The 22,413-nt window shown below is 41.5% G+C and overlaps 2 protein-coding genes across 5 annotated transcripts in view; one reads left to right on the forward strand and one right to left on the reverse strand.

Annotated features, from left to right (window-relative positions):
- Positions 1-6,094: 6,094 nt before the first annotated feature.
- On the reverse strand, positions 6,095-13,666 carry TIFA (TRAF interacting protein with forkhead associated domain). Its single transcript, XM_043438539.1, has 2 exons — positions 13,325-13,666; positions 6,095-7,449 (listed from the first exon to the last, which is right to left on the reverse strand). Exon 2 carries the CDS (start codon positions 7,423-7,425, stop codon positions 6,871-6,873), a length of 555 nt encoding a protein of 184 aa, XP_043294474.1. The 5' UTR covers positions 7,426-7,449; positions 13,325-13,666; the 3' UTR covers positions 6,095-6,870.
- A 63-nt stretch (positions 13,667-13,729) lies between these two features.
- ALPK1 (alpha kinase 1) overlaps positions 13,730-22,413 on the forward strand; it is a 121,539-nt gene continuing 112,855 nt past the window's right edge. For 3 of the 4 annotated variants that reach the window (XM_043438547.1, XM_043438542.1, XM_043438552.1), the window contains exon 1: positions 13,730-13,918. The gene's annotated coding sequence lies outside the window, so the exon portion shown is untranslated. The other variant, XM_043438546.1, reaches the window with a different exon arrangement.

The following is a 22,413-nucleotide window of genomic DNA, read 5'->3' on the forward strand; positions in this document are numbered from 1 at the left end:
TAAATTATTTGATTATTACTAGTTTTACACCATAAACATGCAACAATTTTGACTCCTGACACAGCTATTTTATTGAAGACAAAAAGGAATGAATTAGTAAAGCAGGATGGAACTAAACTTGAAAATGTTTGTGTTTGAACTGCTAAGAAAAGGATATCATTTTTCTTGCTTTATATATTTATAGAAAACACTATAACATTCATTTATTCAGCAAATATTGGAGAATCTACTATATCTGGTAGAATGTTAGGGAGAGTGAATTTTATTTGATGTATTAATAGGAAGCCACTAATTATTGTAAGCCAGAGTGTGCAGTGATAAGATTTGCATATTTGAAAAATCCCTGTAGCTGCTCTGCAGAGAAGAGGCTTTAAGAGGGCATGGGTGAATATATGGTACTCCCAGTGGCACATGGGGTAGCTTGGATTGATAATTGCTGTAGGAATGCGCAGCAGATTAACTGCAGAGGTAGACCAAGATTTTTTTTCCAGTTTTACTGAGATGTAATTGACACGGAGCACTGTATAAGTTTAAGGTATGCAGCATAATAATCTGACCTACATACCTCATGAAATGATTATCACAATGAATTTAGTGAACATTTATCATGTTATACATATAAAATTAAATAGGGAAAAGTTATTTTGCTTGTGATGAGAGCTCTTAGGATTTACTGTTTTAACTTTCATATATAACATACAGCAGCATTTATTTTAATATATTTATCATGTTGTACATTACACCCCTAGTACTTATTCATCTTATAACTGAAAATTTGTACCTTTTGACTGCCTTCTTCCAACTCACCCTCACCCTCCCCTCCACTGCTGTTAACCACAAATCTGATCTGTCTTTTTTGTTTTGTGTTGTTTTTGAAGTATAATTGGCCTACAACACTGTTAGTTCCTGTTACACAACATAATGATTTGGTATTTCTATTATACATTTCAAAATGATTACCACAATAAATCTAGTTATCATGTGTCACCATACAAAGATACTATCCCATAGTTATTGACTATATTCCCCACACTGTATCTTCATACCCATTACTCATTTATTTTGCAACTGGAAGTTTTTACCTCATAATCTCCCTCGCCTATTTCTTTACTGCCTTTACCTACCTCCCTTTTGGGAACCAGTTGTTTATTCTGTGTCTATGACACTGTTTTTGTTATGTTTGATTATTTGTTTTGTTTTTTAGACTCCACATCTAGTGAAATCACACAGTATTCGTCTTTCCCTGACTTATTTTACTTAGCATCATGCCCTCTAGGTCCATCCATGTTGTTGCAAAAGGCAAGACTTTGTTCTTTTTTACAGTTTGAGTGATACACATCTTCTTTATCCATTTATCTATTGATGGGCACTTTGGGTGCTTCTATATCTCCGCTATTGTAAGTAATGCTGCAGTGAGCGCTGGCGTGCATATATTCTTTCTAACTAGTGTTTTTATTTTCTTCAGATAAGTATCCAGAGTAGAACTGCTGAATCATATGGTAGTTCTGTTTTTAATTTTTTGAGGAATCTCCACGCTGTTTTCTGTAGTGGCTGCACCAATTTACATCCCCACCAGCAGTGCACAAGGGTTCCCTCTTCTACACATCTCCACAGCTTGTTATTTCTTGTCTTTTTGATAATAGCCATTCTGACAGATGTGAGGTGATAGCTTATTGTGGTTTTGATGTGCACTTCCCTAATGATTAGTGATGTTGAGCACCTTTTTATGTGCCTTTTGGCCATCTGTGTCGTCTTTGGAAAAACATCTTCAGATCCTCTGCCCGTTAACTGTAGGGTGATGCAGTCAGCATGGGGCCCTTGTGACCTCCTCATTTTGCATATCCATATAGCAACACTCAACTATAGCCTGACACACAACTTAGAAAGCCCTATGATCCTCCCTGGAACACGGCAAGATAGGCAGTCTTAGAAGGAGCCACACACGGCCATTTATCATCTGCCTCACTATCTTGTTAGAAGGCTGCTGTGAGGCAATTTCTGGTCCCACTTGCTGGTTCCAGTGTGGCATGGGATTTCCACATACAGGTACAGTATGTAGGCTAATAAAACTGCTTGGTTGGAGTTTACAGTTGGCCCCTCAATAACAGACCTACCCTCCACTTAAGGCATCTGTCATCTGGCCCCCCTGGTTCAGTGTCAGCTAGGAACATCCCTAGAGACCAGAGATGTGTGTCACTGACTCCACACTGGTCTTGCTTTCACTGTCTGTGAGTAATAAGCTGTCTATTTGAGCTCATTGCCTCCCTACTGGCCAAATCTGTGGAAGGATGACAGCCAGGCCTAGCAGCTGCAGCTACTCTTGACAATAACTTCTTGGTTTCTGACTTAAATGTAGTAGGAGGTACAGGTATGGGAAATTAAAGTTCTGTTTTGGAAAGTTAAATTTGAGGTATCTATAAAAAACAGAAATGAAGATGTCAAGTAGGTGATGGGGATATATGTCTGCAGCTTAGAGAATGGGTACAAGTTTAGGAGTCAGTAATAGGTGAATAGTAATGTCATTATTCCAGCTGAGAGCCTCCTGAGGAAGCCAGCAGAGAAGCCCAAGTGCTGACCTTTAAAAGTCAGGGATAGAGAATGGGTCAGAAGCAGCAGATATGGGAGGAATTTGAGGACCCAAAGATCGGTGTCACCAGAGTCAGAAAAAGAGAGGAGTCAGTGATATCAAATGTTACTTGGTCACTGAGAGAAAGGACAGCTGCATCAGGTGGGTCTGGGGACAGGAATATTTGTTGATTGTGATCATTTTTTCAAATGAAAGGATGGAAACTGAGAAGTATCTTCTAAGAGATGAAGAATAAAGAATGGGCAGTGTAGGCAATTTATTTGAAAAGTTACTGTCAGAGCAAGAAACGGGGTAACTGGAGGGTATGTGGAGTTGTGTGAGGGTTCAGATGCTAGAACTTTTAAAATGATATAACCAGCAATTAGACCTGCTTCCATTTTCTTATCCAGTAATTGGAGAAATACACCTTTTTAGTAGAGGTCCAAATTTTCATTTTACTTTATTTAAAGATATCCTAATCATAATTTTAGAACACAGACATCTAAAAAAGACTGTATATCAAATATATTAACAGTGTTCTCCCATATTCATTTACCTGGTACCTCTGATTAATTATCCGGCAGTAAAGGAGGTCATTAAAGAGTTCAGTATAAAACACAGATTTCTAGTATCTGACTCATATCCTCAGGAAGTACTAAAGCTGAAAATGAAATTAAATTGGAAAAGTGATATTAAATTTCTGTGTGAGATTTTTAATATTACAAACTAAAGGAGTCATTTCCGACACTCAGAAGTAAGCAGTACTGTCTTTTGTAATAAATCTTGTATATGCAACCATTCAGTACAAGGACCTGCTTGCGCTCGGCACTGTTCATAACAACATGTACTGTGTATAACGGTGTGGTAAGGTTTCTTCATACTTCAGTTCAGTTGATTTTCACAGAAACCCTTCACAGGAGGCACTGTTTTTTCAGAAGAGGAAACTGAAACTCAGAGCTAATGACAGGTTACATAGGAAATGGTAGCTAAACCCAAGCAGTGTGGTTCAGAGCCCACACTCAATACCACACATTCTTCCTTTCTGTGGAAATTAGAACAGAATTGTTCTTGAGGATTTTTTGAAGTTTGGAGGCTTTTTAACTATTAGACTAAGTCTGTCTTACTTTGGATGACTGAAAGATTGTTTTAAAGATATAAAAAATGATATTGTAAAAAGGCATTTTGACCTAAGGTGAAAAAACTATCATTGTTTTTTGGCCACGCTGTGTGGCTTGCGGGAATCTTACTTCCCTAACCAGGGACTGAACCTCAGCAGTGAAAGCAAGGAGTCCTAACCACTGGACAGCCAGGGAATTCCCACGTCATACCTCACCTTGACTATCTAACCTCAGAAGTTTCCTGTTTTAAAACGTTACCACCTTGGGCTTCCCTGGGGGCTCAGTGGTAAGAACCCACCTGCCAGCGCAGGAGACCAGGCTTGACCCCTGCTCTGGGAGGATCCCCACATGCCCCAGAGCAGCTAAGCCCGTGCGCCCACCTGCTAAACCCACGTACCACAGCTGCTGAGCCCACACCCGCTAGAGCCTGTGCCCCGCAGGCGAGGCCACCGCAACGAGAAGCTCATGCACTGTAACTGCAGAGGAGCTCCTGCTCAGCTCAGCTAGAGAAAAAGACCACACAGCAACGAAGACCAGCACAGCCAGGAACAAAACATTAAAAAGAAATGTTGCTACCTTGATATGGACTTCTGAGAAGTGATCCCGCTAACTATTAAGAAAGGTGGTGTGTTTCCCTGCATCTTAAATGGTCTCTCGGTAAGCAGTGCCAAGCTGGCTCAGCTCTAGTCCCTCAGTGGCCTTCAACCCACAACAAAATGTTGAAACCAGCAACAGAACTAAAATTACTGCTTTCCTAGTTTTTTCACCAGTGTCGCTGCCCTAAATGCATTGCTTAAAAAGATACCACTGGCCAAATAAATATTTTTATATAGGTTGAATAGTAGAAGGATGAGTGATTGGACTTAGGGACAATTTGTATCAGCTAGAAGCCCAGAGAATTCCAACCACAGGTTTTCAAGCACTCCTCCTCTGTCATCACTTGAGATGGAAGATCTAATTGTTTCCATCAGGGTTCAGAGAGTAAAAGAGTAACCTCACCTGTTGTTTTAACATAACAATTACTATAAGGAATTAAACATGTTGGAGAACATTGGGAGGACTGATGCTGAAGCTGAAACTCCAGTACTTTGGCCACCTCATGCGAAGAGTTGACTCATTGGGAAAGACCCTGATGCTGGAAGGGATTGGGGGCAGGAGGAGAAGGGGACGACAGAGGATGAGATGGCTGGATGGCATCACCGACTCGACGGACATGAGTTTGAGTAAACTCCGGGAGTTTGTGATGGATAGGGAGGCCTGACGTGCTGTGATTCATGGGGTCACAAAGAGTTGGATACGACTGAGCGACTGAACTGAACTGAACTGGAGAACTGAAAAAGTTAAAAAGGGCTATTACATAGAAAGTGAAAGTAACTCAGTTCTGACTGACTCTTTGAGACCCCATGGACTACACAGTCCATGGAATTCTCCAGGCCAGAATACTGGAGCGGGTAGCCATTCCCTTCTCCAGGGGATCTTCCCAACCCAGAGACTGAACTCAGATCTCCGGCATTGCAGGCGGATTCTTCACCAGCTGAGCCACCAGGGAAGCCCAGGTAACACAGACGCAGCTACCAAAGATATACACACAACATACATAACTATTATTAACACTAGTCATCTCCTGGTAATAAAATACTAGCTAACTTTTCTACAAGGCATACTAGTTAAAACAAACACTACACTCAGAGCGTAAAGTAATGCTTCCTCAGATCAGTCAATGCCGTAGACAGCAGAGACAGAATCTTCTAGAATGTAGTTATATAATCATATAGCATATGAGACTTCACCATTGGAAAGCCCCCCTTGTCATAAAGCTGCAGGTTCAAGAAGACACTGCCTGTAACACTGGCACCAATTAATACACCCCTCTACTTAAAAGAGCCCAAGAAAAAAATCAGTTCCTGGGACAAATGAGTCCTCAAGAACTGAAAATGTTTCACAACTCAGCTGCAGTACGTGGTATCAGACACCAATATATTTGTTTGCCCTCACCGCCAAACTATGTCATACCTTATCTAGACTGTCTCACCTCAGACCCCAACCCACTATGGCCATTGAGAAAATGCTTTTCCTTTCCACATGACCACTGATCGGAGCAGCCAATCAGTGGCCTGAGGAGAGTTGATCGGTAGAGGGGCACCTGGCCGAAGCTGACCCTTTTTCTTTGGACTGGAATTGAGAGTAAGGCTCTCTTCAGGTGGCTGATCAGTAACGTACAAAATCTGGGAGCTCCTGTTGGCCAGGTGCCGCCACGTGGAGGTAGGAAAGAGGGAGGATGGAGCCAGCACGCACTGAGGGACCCAGCAGGATGCATCTGAATTCACGGCCTCTGCCGGTGGCCGCCTGCATCCCTCCTTAGAGAAGTCAACAAACAGTTCTTTCTTCAGAAAGAGTCCAAAGAAAATGGTTAGAGAATTAGACTTTGACTTTATTAGGTACATAGCTGTTGTTAAAATTTTGAATTCATGGAGTTAAAAACCCTGTAGTACATTAAAAAATATTTAAAATTTGGTACACAAAGTAATAATTCTAAACAGTCGTTCACTAAAGCATTTAAAGTATCAGTTTCAGATACTGAATATAGAAAAGGAGAACTGTATTCTTGGGAATAAACACTATAATTCTATAGATAAAAAACACAGAAAATCAAGGAATTATTGCTTCCCATATTAAAACCTCAATGGCACACAGACTAAAACACATGCCCTGTTCTAATACTCTGGTACTATAAATACCAACAGGCTAAAACACACATCATAATTTGCTTGTAGCCTTGACCTTAAAAACAAATGGCTGCTGTGAGATAATGTGACCAAACCAAGAGATGATAACATACAAATCAAAATGAAACAATATAAAACATAGAAACAAAATCAGGCATAAAAAGAAAAGAACATAACCTTATTTTGAGAACACTGTTCCTTCATCATGAACATTACGTTTTGTACATTAATGCTCACATATATACACTTAAGAGAAATTCTTCATACATCCACAATGCAACGGGTGACTCAATCAATTACTAACACAATTTGCAGACTTCAAACAACAATACCAGATCTCAAACTTGACAAACTTTAACAAATGACAGTAAAATACTATACTAAGAAACTTAGTAAGTGGAATGCCTATAAAACAAGTACAGAGTTCTTCATCCTTCATAATTCTCTTAGCTTTCAGCATTTACCAGTCATTTTCACCCACTTCCATGGGAGAATTGTTTTGAGTGACACAGGATGAATAACTGCCACACTCAGGCATGGGCTGTGGAAGCCAGTTGTTTTCTTGCAGGAGTGGTCTTTTCGACAAAAAAAACTGAATCTCAAAAAATTCTAATGACTGTCCATCTTCCTTCTCTACCAGGAACTGATAGTTGCCAAACCTAATCATGCATCTGTCTGGCAGATCCATTTTATTTAGGTAGCCCAGCTCTCTGTTGTCCACAATCAGATTGGTCTTCTTACTCATATTTTTAATTTCAAAAGAGACAACTGGACTATCAAACTTTCTAAACAGCTGTAGAGAAAACTGAACTCGAGAAACCTGTTTGTCCTGAAAGGTGTAATGACAGGTGTTAGAATTTCGGCCAAATTTCACCACTTCGCTGGTGTGGTGTTTCTCACGGTTAAAAAACCTTATTGACTGGAATATTCCACTTTGCTGGTGGCCAGGATGGTAGAGAGTCATCTGCAGACAAGTTACTGTCTCTTCCGTGTCCGCATCCTCAAAATTGGACATGATGAGCACCGGAATCTCAGCTGCCTGCAACAGTGAAATCAGCACATTAGTTCACCCCAGAGATCAGATTCTGAGATCTTTGATTCCAGTATTTCGATGAAAAGCTTTCCAATAGGTAACTGATTTAGACTCTAAGAAAACAATACATAGGCAGGATGCTTTCATTTAACTAGTAGATATGTGAAATCTTATACCAAGCCCCAGATGAACTGGTGCATTATATTTTCTTCTCTTTCATTTCCAATTTGACAGTAAGACCATAATCTGGACAATAACAAGGAATGATTACTGATAAAATAATTTAGTGGGGGGAAGCATATAGAAACTTCAGTTCCTTTCTCACTTAAATAAGATGACTCGGGCCCAGACCAAACAGAACAACTGTCTGTACTTTAGAAAGAAAATCAGGAATAAAGAATCTCTTTGGGGGTGGGAGGTGGGAAGAACGTTCAAGCGGGAGGGGAAATATGTATAATTATGGCTGATTCATGTTGATATGTAGCAGAAACCACACAACATGATATAGCAATTATCTTCCAATGAAAAATAAATGAATTTTTTTTTAAAAAAAGAATCCCTTTGGTTTAAATCCTCAAGAGGATATACATAAAAAGAAAACCTATAGTTTACTAGCTAAGTTAAAATTTAATGTATTATGAATTTTGTATTATTTTGGATGGAACAGTATGAATAACTGTCATACTCAGAGAAAGGCTTCTGAAATTTTTACTATATATCATCCTGACTAAAGAAATGTAGATGTTAGAAACAAATAACTGCAACATTTGTCCTTTATATCCTGATTTCGATTTCCAGTAGGTAAAGGGTTAAAAATAGTAAGTGCGTTAAAAGTTCATTTTATTCTATAACTTTTAGACACTACACACTTTTTATTTAAAAAAATAATTTCCACAAGGTAGTTCTAAATATCATAGTCTGTACTCATCCTGGAGTTATTTGTTTTTGTCAATGGTTCCTAATGACTGGACGGAGAAACCGTCATTTACCCCACACAGCACAATCTAACTGTTCTTAACCACATCTCTCTAGAGTGCATGGTTCTGTGGTGACCTTTCCTCCACTTCACTGTATGTACCTTTAATAGTCAGTGGAGTAGTTTAAGCAGCAAAACCAAGCAGTTAGTTCCTAAAATCTGTGAAAGGTTTGACACAAAACTGCCACTTTAAAACTAATTTGCTTTAAAAGAATTACATGCACATGATTTAAAAATTCAAACACTTAAAAAAGATCTTTTTAAGTATCTTTCCTCTCTGACCTAATCATTTTTTTTATTCTTTCAGAGCCAACCATTGTAAGAGTTGCTTTTATCCTTACAGAATTCTTTACACAACAAGCAAAACTTTGTGTTCAAAGACATAACACATTTTCTACAAAGAAAAAATTTTCTTACACAAATAGGAACATACTGTATTTAGTTCTAGACCTTGCATTTTTTCAGTTAATAATACAAGTGGGTGATCTTTTTCCATTTATCTATACATGTAAATAGACCTCAATCTTAAACAGCTGCATAGAATTCCTTTAAACTAGTGTGGTGATAAATTACACCAGTAGATGGAATGATGCTGAATGCTCCCTGCATTCTTTAAATACTATACAGTATTTACAGTGGGGTTTGGGGAGCAACAGCCTTAAGGAAATCTGTAGTTTTACTGGTTTTTGTCTGCCATCTATATTGGATATTGCTATCAAAATTATGCTTGCTAAACAGGAAAAAAACAATGTTTTCTTTCCATGCTGTTGGCTTTTAAAGTACAATCTTTTCTTGTTTTGCATAGTTGTATTGCTAAAAAATCAAACTCAGTTTATTGAATTACTCAACAAATGATATAACAAAGCAAAATTTTTTATTGATTTAGAAATATATTTTTAATTTTTAATTTGCTTTCATAATAGGTTCTTTCTTGACATTATTATATCATATTGCCTTAGCCAATCAGACAACAAATGCCCAGCTACAAGCAGAAAAAGAGAATACTCAAAATCTTGGGGCAAGGGTGGTAAAAATTGCTATGAAACCAAAGGCAGCAAGAATTAACACACTGCAGGTAGAACTGGTTAATCACCATGATTTGAAAATACTTTAATTACAATAATAAAGTCATTATTCAAAAAGCAGACAGCTTAAAGAATAATTATAACAAGTCAAGAGATGATGCAATTAGTGGCTGACAAGAAAAGAAAGTGAAAGTGAAGTCGCTCAGTCGTGTCTGACTCTTTGCGACCCCATGGACTGTAGCCCAGGCTCCTCCGTCCATGGAATTTTCCAGGCAAGAGTACTGGAGTGGGTTGCCATTTCCTTCTCCAGAAAAAATTCACTGTTAAAAAGTAAAAAGCCTAAAAAGAGCAAGAATCTATCGTCATGATCTCCGCCTTGTCTGGGCTACACTGCCATCATTCAAATTCATTCTTGGGCTTTGCACAGTAACAGTTCCAAAAGGAGACCTGGATTTTAAAACACAGTATATTCTGGATATTGTCTTTTGGTAACAGCCAACTTTTGTTCTTGTGATCTTTGTATAACCTGTTAGCTTAGAATTTAGTCTTTTGAGCAAATCCACCGTCAAGAAAATTTTGCCCTATACAGGCTCTTAACGCCTAGTACCCAGGGCAGATACATTATTCACTGCTGAGGAAAAACCTGGCATTCTGGTTTATAAATCAGGTGACTCAATTCTCAGCTTTTGATGAACTTCTGGTTTCACAACTGTGTCCCTCCCACAAACACTGAGGTAGACTGTTACCATCTGCTGCCCCTCACTACCAGACCTACCCCTACTGGTTCTGCCCCTTTGGAAAAATGATACTTCTCACTCCAGTGGCAACCATATTAAAGAAATGTGAATGGAAGTAACATGGAAGCTTATTTACAAGGGTAGGATTTAAAAACCACTGTGTGGATAGACCTGTCTCTCCTCCTTCCACATGCCACATCAGTGCCATGGAAGGAGCAGCCAAGCATGGGGTCTCAGAAGCGAGGGCCAAAGACAGAACCATAGAGACCTATAATATGAGCAGGAAATCAACCCTCCTTCTAAGCAGTTACTGAACTATGATGTTCCCTAGCATATGCATTCACCTTTCTTATGAATGCATGAAATGATTACAGAGCCCAACTAGACTGCTACTTACTGTATGCCTTTCAGATGCCAGGCACAGTGCTAGCTCTTTATACATCAGTATCAGTTCAGTCGCTCAGTCGTGTCTGACTCTTGGCGACCCCATGAACCGCAGCACACCAGGCCTCCCTGTCCATCACCAACTCCCGGAGTCCACCCAAACCCATGTCCATTGAGTCAGTGATGCCATCCAACCATCTCATCCTCTGTCGTTCCCATCTCCTCCTGCCCTCAATCTTTCCCAGCATCAGGGTCTTTTCCAATGAGTCAACTCTTCACATGAGGTGGCCAAAGTATTGGAGTTTCAGCTTCAGCATCAGTCCTTCCAATGAACACCCAGGACTGATCTCCTTTAGGATGGACTGCTTGGATCTCCTTGCAGTCCAAGGGACTCCCAAGAGTCTTCTCCAACACCACAGGTGAAAAGCATCAATTCTTCGGCACTCAGCTTTCTTTATAGTCCAACTCTCACATCCACATGTGACCACTGGAAAAACCATAACCTTGACTATATGGACCTTTGTTGACAAAGTGATGTCTCTGCTTTTTAATATGCTGTCTAGGTTGGTCACAACTTTTCTTCCAAGGAGTAAGTGTCTTTTCATTTCATGGCTGCAATCACCATCTGCAGTGATTTTGGAGCCCAGAAAAATAAAGTCAGCCACTGTTTCCCCATCTATTTGCCATGAAGTGATGGGACCGGATGCCATGATCTTAGTTTTCTGAATGTTAGTTCTTCTTCACTTTCTGCCATAAGGGTGGTGTCATCTGTATATCTGAGGTTATTGATACTATCTGCTTTTCAAAATAACCTGTCAAAATCACCACATCACAGATGAGGGAGCTAGGTCTCAGAGGGTTTAGCTAGGTAGCCCAGGTCACAAAGCCCTGCCAAAGGCAGGATTCAAACACAGCAGAAATGCACAGTCTCTCTTGCCAACTACAAACATCACTACTCCCTGTTACCAGTTAGGTACTTCACAAACTACAGCAGCCAATCAACAGGGAAGAGGGCCATGGGGTGGGTGCGCCAGAACTAGCAAGACACCAGGAATCTAGTATTGAGAAGAAAAATACACTGTTACTGCCTCATTGTAGAAGAGGCTGTGAAGCACCAGATTACAGCGAGTATCAGTTATCCTTGAGCCTGATGTATGTATGTTGGCATGTCTCTAGTAATTATGGTGGCTGGTTAGGGAGCTCCAAAGTTAGTGAACCACGGTCTCAGACTTCAGGGAACTTAGAAACTAAGCTATTCATTAATTTCCAGAGCTGCTGTAGAAGTTCCTTCTGCAAAGTGACCTGAATCTCTGACATTTCAGAGTGGTCAGGAGAAAAACAAAGACAGAAACTAACAAAAAAAAAAATCAAAATAATAAAATTGGTGGCTCTTTTATTTAAATAATCACTAGTGTGCAGGTGCTCAAAAGTAGCTTTTTCAAATCTGTTTGGCCTAAGTTATCAAAGAAACCTAAGAACCAAGATTTTATAGTGAGGGAGCTTCTAGAGAGGAAACCTGGGGTAGGGGGTGGAAAGGAGGCGTTTCACTGCACTCTGTACCTGTGGGATTTTATACCATGTGCATCTAATATCTATTCAAACATATCACAAGTATTTTCTTTACAAAGTCAGAAAGCTCATCATTCAGTCATGTCTGACTCTTTGTGACCCCATGGACTGTAGCCCACCAGGCTCCTCTGTCCATGGAATTCTCCAGGCAAGAATGCTGGGAGTGGGTTGCCATGCCCTTCTCCAGGGGATCTTCCCCACCAGGGATCAAACCTGGGTCTTCCGCATTGCAGACAGATTCTTCACCATCTGAGCCAACTGGGAGGTCACAAACCACCTGATTTTTATGGAACTAAATGGAGTTGGAGATTATCATCAAAGCTAGTAAACCATGTTCTCTGACATCAAGAAGCTGTAAAACACTGGAATGATGTGTGGCATACAGTAATATTTGTGTTAACAAATCAACACAATAACTTTGCAGACACTGAGCTAACAGGAAAGGAAGAGAAAACTTGAAACCACAGCAAAAAACAGCTATCCTGACCCTCCTCACCGGGTCATCACCCAGCAGTGTGGCTCTGAAAACAAATGGAACGTTCAGCAGAATCAATACTAGATTAAGCAACAGGTCTTGCTAAAGGAGTCGTAAAAACCAAAATCAGCAGGAGGAAAGCCTTAGAAAAAGTTCAGTTTCTTTTTCCCCCAGAGATGGTGTCTTTCTCCCACTCCGCCTGATTGGCTTGTTTCCAGCCAAAATTGCTGCGTCGGATTCTCAGTGGCTGCGAGACTCAATTTGCGAAATTCCTTTCAATCTGAAAGCTGGAGAAAGTCCCAGAAAACCACAGATTACGTTATTTTCCTAACCAAGCAGGCTGAAGCAAGGCAGGTATACACACAATCGCGCGGTGAGCTACACTTCATAAATGGAATTATTTTCTGTTTACTGAAGGAGGGGAGCCTTTGCAAAGCACAGAAAAGTACAAGGAACACGCATCCCAATATTTCCTGTCAGTGCTCCTCCGCTCCATTTATAAATATTCCTCTATTTTGTAAAGCTAAGATCACGCCGTAAATGATCGCTCGAGCGTCGGTCCGCAGCCGAGCCAGCGGGAGGTGTAGGTGATGACTTTCCCTGCAACGCTCCGGAGGATTCCTGGACAGAGCTGCTTTCTGCAGGCGATAACTGACACGTGGCGGCCCCGCTTCACCCCGCCCCCGCGCCCCCCGGACCGCCACCTAGCAAGTACCTCGAGGCTCGAGCGTCGGTGAGCTTCCCTTCGCTTTCTCAGTCGGCACCGGGCTAATGCGCGCGAGCCCGCGGAGGCCCGGGATCGCAGGACGCCCACCGCCTACCGCCAGGCTCGCTCACCGCGCCCACCCGGAGGGCTCCCGCCCGCTGCGCCGCACCTCCTGCGCTGGGGCTTGGGGTGGGGACGGGGGACAGGACCGAGGCGGGGAGGGACGCAGACGCGACCCAGTCGAGGGCTCCAGGCGCCGCGGCGACTCCTTCCCCCGACCGGCCGAGTGCGCCCCCTCCCCCCGAGCCCTGAAGTAGATGGAAAGCGCGGAGGTTCCCGGACTCCGCCCCGCGCTCCGCCCACCCCCGCCGCCGCTCCGCCCACCCCACCGCCGCTCCGCCCACCCCCACCGCCGCTCCGCCCACCCCCGCCGCCGCTCCGCCTGGGCGCCTTCCGCGCGGCCCCAGCCGCCTCTTCAGGCCAAAAGCCCAGCCCCCAGGTCGGGTGTGAAGCGCGGTAAACCCGGCGGGGACCCAGCTTGCCGAACAAGCGCCCTTCCGAAGAGGATGTGGATTTTGAAAAGGGGACGGGATGACCACAACAGTAAGGGCGACTTTCTCCGGCACCCCCCGCCCCAAACAAACACATGCCGAGGGTGGGGAGAGGAGAAGGGCTGAATTAACCTAGCAAGCAAGCCAGGTGCAGGGCCCGCATTATTCTTTGCTAATCTTCACAGTCGGGAGATGCGTAAACTGAGGCCCAGAAAGTGGTTAGGTTTCGGGGGGCGGGGGGCGACAGGGTTTAAACTCGCCCCAGAGCGCCTACGCCACCCCTTAATGCCCCATGGTCCCCTCACCTGACACCCGAGCAGCCAAGGGCTTCCTCTCGCCGCCAGCCCCCTGAAGGGACTCCTCACTCAACACCCAGCGTCCCGGGTTCCTGGGAACACTGAACCTCCCAAGCGTCTTTGATAACTTAGGGGGAACAAGGTGATACTATTTTCCTGCCTCAGGGAGAAGATTTGCGATGAACTCAAAGTGGAGAGAGCTTAAAGACAATAGGTGTCTAGAGGGAGACAGGAGACCGTGTGAGGAGGAAAAGGACCCAGAACAGCGGCAGGAGGACAAAGCTTGAAGCGACCGAGGTCGTACTGGCCTATTTACTTCAGGGCTTGGGAAGCCGCCCACCAGTTCTGGTAAATGTCTGGTGGAAGCCTTTCATTTGTCTGGGTTCCACCCTTGACTCCACAGTGCTTGTTTATGGGTCCATTTCTGTAGCCATAAAACAACAGTGATACTTGCTCTTGCTTCATCACTTGATAAAGAGGTTCTGAGGAGGGGTTAGGTATTGAGCTCTCAGAGTTACGTATAATCAAGAACCATAAGGCTGAGGAAGGATGAGTGCATCTGTTAGTGAAGCAGATTCCTGTAAGGCTGCAATCTTGTTCGTTAATCTTCAACACTTGCTATTTCTTCCCTGAGAGAGAGACAGTCTCTCTCTACCTTTTTTCTGTCAAAGAACATTAGAGCAGGTGGAAGATAAGACATGCAGTTTGACTACATCAATAAAGTCACACAATAAAATAATGTTATCTGAATTGCAGCATCTGATCTCTAACCTTTAAAATGAAATAAGATATGAAAATGCTCTATAAACCGCAAAGGATTATTTAACTCAGTGCTATTGATGAACTACAAAATAGACAAACTACTGAATAGACAAAATTAGACAAATGGTAAAATTCATGATGCTGAACATTATTCCATGTTTCTCTGTCCTTTAAGATGACTTATTTGATTTGCTAAATTACCCAAAATAAAATTTGAATAAGCCTTCAATTCCAGGTCAGACTCTAAGCTCAGTAATCCTTTCCTCCCTCTGACAACTGGTTAAAAACAATGGACCTTAAACCAAAAATGGCTTGTGTGAGTTGAGAAACAGCCAGGAGTGCACATTTGAAAAGTTATTGTTACTTAAAGGTTTGAAGAGACGTTTGGTGCTGGCTACAAACTCCAGATTTCAAACTATACCACAAAGCCATGGTAATCAAAACAGTATGGTACTGGACTTCCCTAGTGGTCCACTGGTTAAAAGAATCTGCCTGCCGAGGCAGGAGACATGGATTCAGTCTGGGAAGATTCCACGTGCTGTGGGGCAAATAAGCCCGTGTGCCACAACTACTGAAGCCTGTGTGCCTAGAGAAGCCCCACGTGATGAGCAGCCCACACACCGAATTAGAGAGTAGCCCGCTGGAACACCTGGAGAAAGTCCACACACAGCAGCAGAGAATAAATTAATTAGTTAAAAAAATAAAATGAGTGAATGCCTTTTAAAAAAACAAACAGTATGGTGCTGGCACAAAAACAGACACATAGATCAACGTAACAGAATGTAATCCAGAAATAAGCCCATGCACCTATGGTCAATTAATCTAGACAAAGACTGTAAGAATATACAAAGAGGATAAGACCATTTCTTCAATAATTTATGTTGGGAAAACTGGACAGTTTACATGCAAAAGAATAGAACTAGACCATTTTCTTATACCATATATAAAAATAAACTCATAATGGATTAAAAACTTAAATGTGAGCCCTGAAACCTAAAACTCCTAGAAGAAAACATAAACATTACACTTTTTGACACTGGTCTTAGCAATATTTGTGAGGGAGCTGGGGAGCCTGTCTCCTGGCCTGTCTCCTCAGGCAAGGGCAACAATAGCAAAAATAAATGGGAGTATGTCAAACTAAAAAGGTTTTGCACAGTGAAGGAAACCATCACAAACCAAAAAGGAAACATACTCAATGGGAGCAGATACTTGCAAATGACATATCTGATAAGGAGCTTTCATTCATCATATGCAAAGAACCCATATAACTATTATAATAACATTTTCAAAACCAAACAATCCAATTAAAAATGTATGGAAGACCTGAACAGATATTCTTCCAAAGAAGACATACAGATGGCCAACAGGCACGTGAAAAAATGCTCAGCATCACTAATCATTAGGGAAAGGCAAATCAAAACTACAATGAGGTATCGTCTCACATCTGCCATGATGGCTATTATCAAAAAAAAAAACAAAAACAAAAACTAACTATTGGCAAGGATTTGGAGAAAAGGAAACCCTCATGCACGATGGATGGAAATTTAAATTGGTGCAGTCACTATGGGAGTCAGTATAGAGAGTCCACAAAAATTAAAAATAGAACTGCCATAGGACTCAACATTTCCATTCCTGGATATTGATCCAAAGGAAACAAAACACAGATTTGAAAAGGTATATGCACCCCCACAATGTTCATTGCAGCCTTATTTAGAGTAACCAAGATATAGAAGCAACCTAAGTGTCCACTGATAGATGAATGCATAAAGAAGATATGGTAAATATATACGATGTAACATAGTCATAAAAAGAAAGAAACTTTGGGATTTATGACAACATGGGTGAACCTACAAGGCATTATGCTACATGGAATAAGTCAGAGAAAGACAAATTCTGCATAATTGTACTTATATGTGGAATCTGAAAAAAGAAAAGTGAAAAAACATAAAACGGAAACACTCATAGATACAGAGAACATACTGGTTGTGGTATGTTTTATAAGTCTCCAGATATAGAATAAATAAGCCACAGAGATATAATGTACAAGATAGGGAATACAATAAACAGTCATAACTTAGTTGATAAACGGTAACTGGACTTACCAAGGGATCATTTCATAAAATGTAAAAATATCAAATCATGTTGTATACCTGAAACTCATAGTATCATAAGTTATTTGTACTTTACTTTAAAAAAGAGATTTTAAATCACTAATATCTAAATTAGACAAAGTAATTTGCGATATGTGGTTTACTTTGTTTCTGTTTGTGTAAAACCACTAAAAGCATTTTTAATAGAAGAGGTTATTTTAAAGTTTTACTACAGGTTTTACTTGTTTTATTGTTGTAAGGGTCAGAGTTTAAATAGAGTAACAATAGCATTTACAGAAAAACATGAAGTCATTCTTTGATAAAGGAAATGTCTTTGCTGTTGAAGGAATACAGTAGGACTCTCTGTGGTGGAAGTTTACTAGCTATAACAGGAAGAGGTTTATAAAATATACTCATCTCAAGCTATGATTTCTCTGAAAACAGTGAATCATAGAAGTGCCCCGTGAAAATACTTCAGCCAAAGTAACATCAGACTGAAGAAAGGTAAGAATTTTAGCATGTGCTCACAAATGTGCTCATGTGAAGGTACCTGCTAAAAGTCACTTTTGAGGCCCTCTTATGATTTCCTCTCTGGAAAGGAACAAAACAACTTTTGTTTTGGTTTCAATGTGATTTTGTCATTTTGACAAACCCATTCTTTGATTCTGAAGTTTCAAGCACTTTCTCTTGCACTCACAACTACTCATGGACTGTAAACATCTTTCAAATTACACATAATGTGGTTAAACTCCTTTCCAGTAAGTTTAATGAAGGAAGACTTGAGGTGGCTTTAAAGCTTGGTTAGGGCTTCCCAGGTGGCTCAGTGATAAAGAATCTGCCAACTAAGCAAGAAACTCAGGTTTGATCCCTGAGTGGGGACAATCCCCAGTAGAAGGAAATGGCAACCAACTCCAGTAGTCTTGCCTGGGAAATCTCATGGACAGAAGAGCCTGGCAGGCTACAGTTCACGAGGCTGCAAAAGAGTCAGACATGATTTAACACTAAACGACAAAAATAACAAAGCTTGGCTGTAACTTCATTTGACACAGCCAAATGCTGTGAGTGTTGCTCACAGATATACAGAGTAAGCTAATGCTTTCTGGATGGTTTAAACATTCCTAGGCTACTAATTGAAGAAAATAGGGAAAACCACTAGACCATTCAGGTATGACCTAAATCAAATCCCTTACGATTATACAGTGGAAATAACAAATATTTTCAAGGGATTAGATCTGATAGAGTGCCTGAAGAACTATGGACAGAGGTTCATGACATTGTACAGGAGGCAGTGAGTAAGACCATCCTCAAGAAAAAGAAATGAAAAAAGGGAAAATGGTTGTCCTAGGAGTCCTTACAAATGGCTGAGAAAAGAAAAGACACAAAAGTCAAAGGAGAAAAGGAAAGACACACCTATTTGAATGCAGAGTTCCAAAGAATAGCAAGGAGAGATAAGAAAGCCTTCCTCAGTGATCAATGCAAAGAAATAGAGGAAAACAATGGAATGGGAAAGACTAGAGAAATTTTCAAGAAAATTAGAGATACCAAGGGAACATTTCATGCAAAGATGGGCACAATAAAGGATAGAAATGGTATGGACCTAACAGAAGCAGAAGATATTAAGAAGAGGTAGCAAGAATACACAGAACTATACAAAAAAGATCTTCTTGATCCAGATTACCATGATGGTGTGATCACTCACCTAGAGCCAGACATCCTGAAATGTGAAGTCAAGTGGGCTTTAGGAAGCAACACTACGAACAAAACTAGTGGAGGTGATGGAATTCCAGTTGAGCTATTTCAAATACTAAAAGATGATGCCATGAAAGTGCTGTACTCAATAGGCCAGCAAATTTGCAAAACTCAGCAGTGGCCACAGGACTGAATAAGGTCAATTTTCTTTCCAACCCCAAAGAAAGGCAATGCCAAAGAATGTTCAAACTACCACACAATTGCACTCATCTCACAAGCTAGCAAAGTAATGCTCAAAATTCTCCAAGCCAGACTTCAGTATGTGAACCGTGAACTTCCAGATGTTCAAGCTGGAATTAGAAAAGGCAAAGGAACCAGAGATCAAATTGCCAACATCCGTTGGATCATTGAAAAAGCAAGAGTTCCAGAAAAACAGCTACTTCTGCTTTATTGACTATGCCAAAGCCTTTAACTGTGTGGATCACAATAAACTGTGGGAAATTCTTAAAGAGATGGGAATACCAGACCACCTGACCTGCCTCCTGAGAAATCTGTATGCAGGTCAGGAAGCAACAGTTAGAACTGGACATGGAACAACAGACTGGTTCCAAATTGGGAAAGGAATATGTCAAGGCTGTATATTGTCACCCTGCTTATTTAACTTATATATGCAGAGTACATCACGAGAAATGGCGGGCTGGATGAAGCACAAGCTGGAATCAAGATTGCCAGGAGAAATATCAATAACCTCAAATATGCAGATGATACCACCCATATGGCAGAAAGTGAAGAAGAACTAAAGAGCCTCTTAATGAAAGTGAAAGAGGAGAGTGAAAAAGTTGGCTTAAAACTCAACATTCAGAAAACTAAGATCATGGCATCTGGTCCTATCACTTCGTGGCAAATAGATGGGAAAACAATGGAAACAGTGGCTGACTTTATTTGGGGGATGGGGGGGGCTCCAAAATCACTGCAGATGGTGACTGCAGCCATGATTTTAAAAGATGCTTGCTCCTTGGAAGAAAAGTTATGACCAACCTAGACAGCATATTAAAAAGCAGAGACATTACTTTGCCAACAAAGGTCCTTCTGGTCAAGGCTATGGTTTTTTCAATAGTCATGTATGGATGTGAGAGTTGGACTATAAAGAAAACTGAGCATCAAAACATTGATGCTTTTGAACTGTGGTGCTGGAGCAGACTCTCGAGAGTCCCTTGGATTGCAGGGAGATCCATTCAGTCCATCCTAAAGGAAATCAGTCCTGAATATTCATTGGAAGAACTGATGTTGAAGCTGAAACTCCAATACTTTGGCCACCTGATGCGAAGAACTGACTCATTGGAAAAGACCCTGATGCTGGGAGGGATTGGGGGCAGGAGGAGAAGGGGACGACAGAGGATGAGATGGCTGGATGGCATCACTGACTCGATGGACATGAGTCTGAGTAAACTCCGGGAGCTGGCAATGGACAGGGAGGCCTGGCATGCTGCGATTCATGGGGTCGCAAAGAGTCAGATACGACTGAGTGACTGAACTGAACAATCGCACACAATAGAAAAAAAAATTAGAAAGTGATGCTTTTTTTGTGTTGCCTTGGAACCAGGTTGTATGATATTCCCCTCTGCTCAGTGCACTCTAAGCACCTTGGATACAGACTCATCTAACTTACCCAGTCCAGCTCAGATGTTCAGATTCGGACTAACTCAGTTCAGAAGTGCCCCATCTCAGGCTGATGCTCTCTACCAACCTATGAAAACATTCAGGATCAACTGAGATAACTCAGCTCTTTTCCCATTGTCCCCTAAATGGGGGACAAGAGTAGGTCCAAAGTATTGAGAATGAAGAAAAGCTACTCTGGACTTCACTTTCTTGCTGTTTGTGGGGTTAAGCAACTGCAGTTAAAGCAAGTTAGATCTAAGTGGGAAGATCTGCTGGATGCACCAGTAAAGCAAAAAACCAAAGTGCAGAATAAAAATGCTATATTTGTGGCAGTGAGGGGGGAGATGTCTGTAAATGCGTGAACTATCTACAAAGAGATCCAAGAAATGGAACTGTAACATTGGTTAATCTGAGAGAAAGAATTTGGGAGACAGAGGGCAGAAGGTGAAGATGGAACAGATTTTTCATTGGGTACTTTTCCAAACTGTTTGAATTTCGGTCTCATTTGCATGCAATATGGTTACATGCGCACACACACAGTTTTTTTTTTTAAGAAAAACCAAAGCTTCCCAAGTGGCTCCAGGGGTAAAGAATCCTCCTGCCAATGCAGGAGCTGCAAGACACAGGTGCATTGCCTGGGTTGGGAAGATGTCCCCTGGAGTAGGAAATGGCAACCTGTTCCAGTATTCTTGGGCCTCCCCGACAGCTCAGCAGGTAAAGTATCCACCTCAAAGCAGGAGACACAGAAGAAGTAAGTTTGATCCCGGGGTCGGGAAGACCCCTTGGAGGAGGAAAATGGAAACCCACTCCAATATTCTTGTCTGAAAAATCCCATGGACAGAGAAGCCTGTCCACAGGGGTCGCAAAGAATGGACCGTGACTAAGAACACACATGAAAGAAGTCTCCTGAGAGAAAATTCTCACTTAATTTTTTCATGCTCCAATATTTTTCACATGTGGAGAACTGCAATAAAATTCAGGCTCTCAAGAGAATGATCAGATGGCGAGATGGAAACTGTCAGGGCACTTGAAGGATGGAGAGAGAGGAGGAGTCGGCCTGTCTCAGGCCATCGGTTCTGCCCCTCCCTGGACACTTGAGGGGGAGTTGTGTGGTAGGCAAGATTCTGAGATAACCCCCAAGATTCCCACCCCCAGATATACACAGTTTGTAAAATCTCCTTGCCTTGAATGTGGGCAAAATCTGTGAATTTAATAAGATATCTCTCCTGTGAGGAGAGGTTTCTAATCAGTTGTCTTTGAATCCAAAAGGAGATTATCTGGTTGCACCTGATCTAAACATATGAATCCTTATAAGGGCTCAGTCCTTCGGGCAGTCGGAGACACAGGTCCCTGCTGGCCTAGAAAGCAAACATCCATGTCAGTCAGTAAAGAATCTGCCTGCAATGAAGGAGACCTGGGATCGATTCCTGGGTTGGGAAGATGCCCTGGAGAAAGAAATGGCAACCCACACCAGTATTCTTGCCTGGAGAACCCCCTGGACAGAGGAGGCTGGCCATCTACAGTCCATGGGGGTCACAAGAGTCGGACACTCTTTGCGCTATCTTTCTTTTTTTCATATCAGAAACTGCCTGCGGAGACCACACGGCAAAGAACTGTGGGAACTGTGGCTGACATCCAGGAGCTAAGTGGTCCCCGGTCAACAACGGCCAAGAAAATGGCAACCTTGGTCCTTTCTCTGGAATTCTACCAACAACCTGCATGGGCCTTGAAGGAGCCCCTGTTCCAAGCTTCACATGAGAACTGTAGCATTCTCAGCTCTAATGTGCCCAGATTTCTGTCGGACAAGAACTTGAAATAATAAATGGGTGCTGGGTTGTTTTGTTTTGTTTTTTCTTTTGCTTTTGTATACCGAAGAACCTTTATAACTTTTCTTTTAAATTCTTAACTACTTATAAAATGTCCATGCTCTAGTTATAATAACAGTTTATAGACATTTAAATGCATCTTCATTTATAAATATTTTAATTTATTTCATAGAACAGATTGTTTAGTGGGTGTTAAATTTGTGTTAATTTTTAGGTAACAATAGA

This window comes from Cervus canadensis, chromosome 19 (assembly GCF_019320065.1).
Source record: "Cervus canadensis isolate Bull #8, Minnesota chromosome 19, ASM1932006v1, whole genome shotgun sequence".
Classification (NCBI taxonomy): domain Eukaryota; kingdom Metazoa; phylum Chordata; class Mammalia; order Artiodactyla; family Cervidae; genus Cervus; species Cervus canadensis.

Coding starts and splice junctions, on each gene's coding strand:
- TIFA (XM_043438539.1), bottom strand. CDS start 7,425: ATGTCCAATTTTGAGGATGCGGACACGGAAGAGACAGTAACTTGTCTG.